The sequence below is a fragment of the Eimeria tenella genome, genomic scaffold (genome assembly GCF_000499545.2).
Source record: "Eimeria tenella Houghton genomic scaffold, Eth_scaff757, whole genome shotgun sequence".
Taxonomy (NCBI): domain Eukaryota; phylum Apicomplexa; class Conoidasida; order Eucoccidiorida; family Eimeriidae; genus Eimeria; species Eimeria tenella.
In genome coordinates, this window is record NW_013545874.1 from 1 (window position 1) to 5,412 (window position 5,412).

Here is a 5,412-nt window from a genome sequence, read left to right on the forward strand (position 1 = left end):
CTAGCTGGCTAGCTAGCCCGCCAGCTAGCTAGCTAGCCAGCCAGCCAGCCAGCTAGCCAGCCAGCTAGCCAGCCAGCTAGCTAGCTAGCTGCTGTGCGTGTTTGCTTCAGAGTCCGGTACTTGAAGTACTCGCCGGAACACGAGCACTGTCTCTGTTTCATTTTTTGTCCCTTCGTGTCTCCGGGGACTCCGTGGCTAGCCATGCGGGAGGGGGGGCCAGCTAGCTACAGAGTTGCTGCTAGCGGGGTGGCGCTAGCTGCTGCTGCTGCTGCTGCTGCTGCACCTGCTGCTGCTGCTGCTGCTGCTGCTTGCGGCATTCAAAAGAAACTCAAACTTGTCGGAGAGACTAAAAGCATTAAAAAGAAAACTGCTTTTGTCAAGGGGATGTTCAACTCCCACTTGGAAGTCAACAGGTGCCTTGGTGAGACTTTTATTTATTTATTTACTTATTTTGTTTATTTTATTTGTTTATTTTATTTGTTTGTTTTACTTGTTTTGTTTGTTTTATTTTTTATTTATTTTAGTTTAGTTTATTTATTTTGGTTTGCTTATTTGTTTTTGTTTTTTTTGTTCTTTTCTATTTTGTTTATTTTGTTTATTTTATTTTGATTTGTTTATTTGTTCATTTTATTTCATTTTATCTTATTTGTTTTGATTAATATATTTGTTTGTTTGTTTTGATTTATTCATTTTAATTTTGCTTTGCTTGTTTTGATTTTGTTTATTTGTGTGTTTCATTTATTTGTTATATTTGTTCTTTTTATTTACTTGTTGTATTTGTTTACTTATTTAAATCAAATGGAATAAGCCAAATGAATTAAATCAAATTAAATCAATTAAATTAAATTAGATAAAGTTATTTGAATAAATCATATTAATTTAATTTAATTTGATTTAATTTGATTTAATTAATTTGCATGCAAATTGCGTGCAGAAACAAAGATTCAAACACTTCCTGGAATAAGAGGCCAAATAAAAAATATCAATTAGATAAAATAAAAGCAAATTAATTAAATCAAATTAATTGCATTAATTTAAATGATTTGCATGCAGTTTGCATGCAGTTTGCATGCAGTTTGCATGCAGTTTGCATGCAGTTTGCATGCAAGTTGCATGCAATCTGCATACAATTTGCACGCAATTTGCATGCAATTTGCATGCAGTTTGCATGCAGGAGCAAAGATTCAAACAGTGTCTGGAACAAGAGGCCAAACAAGAAGCCACTGACATCGAATAAAAGCAAATGAATAAAACCAACTTAATTAAATTGAACTAAATTAATTAAGTTAAATTAAATTAATCAAAGTAAATAAATAAACAAGTTAAATTAAATTATTATTTAATCTGCATGCAGGAGCAAAGATTCGAACAGCTTCTGGAATAAGGGGCCAAATTAAATAGGCAATTATATCAAAAAAAAGCAAATTAATAAAATCAACTCAATTAAATTAAACTAAATTATTTAACTAAACTAAATTAATTAAATTAAACCAATCCAATCAAATCAAATGAATAAATAAATTATTATTGTTTAATCTGCATGCAGGAGCAAAGATTCAAACAGTTTCTGGAATAAGAGGCCAAATTAAAAAGGCAATTGGAACTGACGGAACTTTTAGAGCTTCTTTCGAAGACAAAGTCCTCAAGTCCGATCTCATTCTTTGCAAGACTTGGGTCTTGGTAAGCTAGGGTTTAGGGTTTAGGGTTTGGGGTTTAGGGTTTAGGGTTTGGGGTTTGGGGTCTGGGGTTTGGGGTTTGCAGTTTAGGGTTTACAGTTTAGGGTTTGGGGTTTAGGAGGGTCTAGGAGGGTTTAGGAGGGTTAGCTGCTGCTGCTGCACTGCTGCTGCTGCACTGCTGCTGCACTACTGCTGCTGCTGCTGCTGCTGCTGCTGCTGCAGGTGTGTCCGCATGCGTTTTACAACCCGGTGTTGGACCTTCCGGGCTGGCGGGGTTTGCGTCTTTTGTCGGAAATAAAAAAAGAGAAAAAAATAATTTCAAAACAAAAGGAGACACTTTTCCATTCTTTTGGAAAGGCCCCCAGGAAGCAGCACTCCTTCTTCCCCATCCGGATCCCCAAACAACTTGCTGCCAAACTCCCCCTCCACTCCAGGCTCAAGGTCCTGCTGCTGCTGCTGCTGCTGCTGCTGCTGCTGGTGTTGGTGGTGGTGGTGGTGGTGTGGGCGCTGCTGCTGTTGTTGTTCTGCTGCTGCTGCTGTTGCTGCTGCACGTGCTGCTGGTGCTGCTGTGGTTGCCGACGCCCCTGCTGCTGCTGCTGCTGCTGCTGCTGCTGCTGCTGCAGGGCTCGGGAGTGCGTGTGTGTGCGTGCGCGCAGCTGCAGCAGGGGCGGCGAGTGGGGAAGCAGCAGCAGCAAAAAGAAAGAGACATGAAGAAAGCTTTTGTGTCTCCAAATGAGCGGCGTGCTGCAGTGCTGCTGCAGCAGCTGGAGACTCTGAAGCGGCACAGAGACAAGCGGCGGCAGCAGCAGCAGCAGCAAAAGGCCCGCCTCAAGCAGCAGCAAACTGACAAGCTGCAGCAGCAGCAGCAGCAGCAGCAAAAGGAACGCCAAAAAAGGAGACACTCCAAACAGGGCAAAATCGAGGCCAGCATGCGAAAGCGCCTCCGCCTTGACCCAGCCAACACCTCTTAGCCAAATAAATAAATAAACAAATAAATAAATAAATAAATAACAAATATGTTTATTATTTATTTATTTATTTATTTAAATGGGAGTAAAAAGGGAAAAAAGCAAAAAAAACTACCCAAGGGTTCCCTCCCAAACGCACGGGGGCCCCTGAGGGTACAGGGGGCCCCCAGAGGATCTCTTGGGGGCCCCCCGGCAATGGGAGGGCCCCTGAGGGTACAGGGGCCCCCAAGGAGGCCTTGGGGGCCCCTAAGGAGTCCTTGGGGGGCCCCCAAGGAGTCCTTGGGGGCCCCTAATAGGGCTTCCAACTGTTTTAGGGCCTCTTGGGGGGCCCCTGTATCTGAGGGCTCTCTGGGGAGCCCCTAGGGGGCCTCTAGGGGCCTCTAGGGGTCCTCTAGGGGGCCCCCTGGCCTAGAGAGTTCTTTGGGGGCCCCCTTAGGGGGCCCCCTGTCTTCAATAGTTCTCTAGGGGCCCCCCCCTAGGGGGCCCCTGTCCTACAGGGTTCTCTAGGGGCCCATTAGGGGCCCCCTAGGGGCCCCCTTGTCTTGCAGGGTTCTCTTGGGGGCCCTAGGGGCCCCCTTGTATTAGAGGGTTCTCTGGGGGCCCCTAGGGGGCCCCTAGGGGGCTTGTGTATTAGAGGGTTCTCTGGGGGGCCCCCAGGGGGGCCCCCCTAGAAGGGCCTTTGTGGGGGCCCCCCTGGGGGGCCCCCTTGTGACAGTGGTTTTATATCTTTTGTCTCTTTTGTTTCTTTTGTCTCTTTTTGAATTATTTATTTTGCTAAGAGCTTTTGAAAGTAAAGAGGAAAAGACAGTTTTATATTTGCAAAAAGAGGTAGGAGAAACGCCCAAAGAGGGCTAGGGTTTAGGGTTTAGGGTTTAGGGTTTAGGGTTTGGGCTGCGGCTCATGACCAGCCCAAGACAGCCAACGAAAGAACCAAAGCTATTCGAATAAGTAAATAACTAATTAATTAAAACTAATTAATTTAATTTAATTAATTAAATCAATTAATTAATTAATTCATTAATTAAAACCAAGGTTCTTCTGCGTCTCTGAGTACAAAGACAGGAATACCCTCACTGGCGGGGGCCCCCGTGGGGCCCTCTGCGCTGCTGCTATCTTGCTGCTGCTGCTGCTGCTGCTGCGGCTGCTGCTGCTGCTGTGGGGTTCTCGCAGCAGCAGCAGCAGCAGCAGACGGCACTGACGCAGCAGCCAGTGGTAGCATAAAGGGTTTAGTTTTGGGGCCCCCGGGGGCCCCTGGGGGCCCCCCCGAGGGCCCCAGAAATGTGGAGGCCCCCTCTGGGGCGCCCCTGAGTTGATTTGCTGCTGCTGCCTTTTCAAAGCTGTAGGCCCCCTTGAGAGCGGGGCTGCTGCTGCTGCTGTTGCTGCTGCTGCAGTTGCGGCTGATGGGCTCAGGAGGGTTGTTGTTGCTGCTGCTGCTGCTGCTGCTGCTGCCGTTGTCTCTGCGCAAGCCAAAGAAAGCAGCAGCAGGGCCCAAGGGGTCTGAAAGGGCCTCTTCAAGACTGAGGTGCTGCGCGAGAGCAGCAGCAGCAGCAGCAGGAGACCCCTGGCTGCTGCTGCTGCTGCTGCTGCTGCTGCGAGCAGCAAGAGCAGCATGAAACTGCATGTCTTGCTGCGCAAGCTGCTGCTGCAGCTCTTTTATTTGCTGCTCGTAGTGGCCCCTCAAAGTGCAGAGACGCTCTCCAGCATCCGCCAAACTCTGCAGCAGCAGCAGCAGCAGCAGCAGCAGAAGCAGCAGCAGCAGCAGCTGGATTCTTCGTACTGCGTTTTGCAGGCAGGAGTAAATCTAGTGACAAATGAATTAACTAAGTAATAAATAAATTTAATTAATTAGTTAATTAATTAATTAATTAAATTAATATAATTAATTAATTTAATTAATTTAATTAATTTAATTAATTTAATTAATTTAATTAATTAATTTGATTACTTTAATTAATTAATTAATTAATTAATTAATTAAAATTCACCTCTTCAAGAATTTTCTTTTCTGCTTCCAACTGGCGAATTCTCTCGAGGGCGAAATCGAGCTGAAGAAAAAAGAATTTAAAATTAAATAAAATCATTTTAAATAATCTGAATTTAATTTATTTATTTTAATCAATTCAAAATTAAAATGAATATATTTTTAATTAATTTAAAAATATATTTATAATTTAAATATCTAGATTGTTTAAATCCATTAAAGGTGATTTAAATTAAAAAAAACTTTTAGACAGTTTAAATTAAGTTAGTTTTTCTAATACACCTTAAGTTAAAATAAATCCATTTGGACAATTTAAAATAAATCCAATTCTAAATAATTTAAATTAATTAAATCCATTTGGAGACAATTTAAATAAAAATAAATTTGCTTAAAAATAAAAGAATTTAAAATAAATAAAATCCATTTAAAAGAAATATAGAATAAATAAATCCATTTGGAGGTAGTTTAAATTAAGATAAAAATTAATTTAAATTCAATTAATCGATTTTGTTAAATTAAATAAATTAAATTAGATTAAATCAAATCAAATTGAGTTAAATCGATTTAAATTACATTAAATCATAGTAAATTAAACTAAATCAAATTAAATTAATTTGACAAACAAACTAAAACAAGACAAAGAAAAATGAAATAAATGAAATAAAACAAAATAAAATAAAACAAAAGAAAAGAAAAACAAAAATAAAACAAAATAAAATGACCAAAATAAAATTAAATAAAATGCAATAATAAAACAAATAAAATAAAATAAAATAAATAAAATAAA

At 41.2% G+C, this 5,412-nt stretch overlaps 2 protein-coding genes across 2 annotated transcripts; one reads left to right on the top strand and one right to left on the bottom strand.

The window, feature by feature from the left end:
- Positions 1 to 201: 201 nt before the first annotated feature.
- ETH_00031725 (ribosome biogenesis protein BMS1, putative) lies at positions 202 to 2,647 on the top strand (the record flags this gene model as incomplete). The annotated part of the gene is made up of 4 exons (XM_013380613.1): positions 202 to 421; positions 1,547 to 1,680; positions 1,899 to 2,117; positions 2,333 to 2,647. The coding sequence occupies 4 exons, from the start codon at positions 202 to 204 to the stop codon at positions 2,645 to 2,647; spliced, it is 888 nt and encodes a 295-aa protein (XP_013236067.1).
- A 1,018-nt stretch (positions 2,648 to 3,665) lies between these two features.
- Positions 3,666 to 4,725, bottom strand: ETH_00031730 (uncharacterized protein; the record flags this gene model as incomplete). Its single annotated transcript, XM_013380614.1, has 2 exons — positions 3,666 to 4,358; positions 4,630 to 4,725. 2 exons carry the CDS (start codon positions 4,723 to 4,725, stop codon positions 3,666 to 3,668), a joined length of 789 nt encoding a protein of 262 aa, XP_013236068.1.
- Between the last annotated feature and the right edge of the window lie 687 nt (positions 4,726 to 5,412).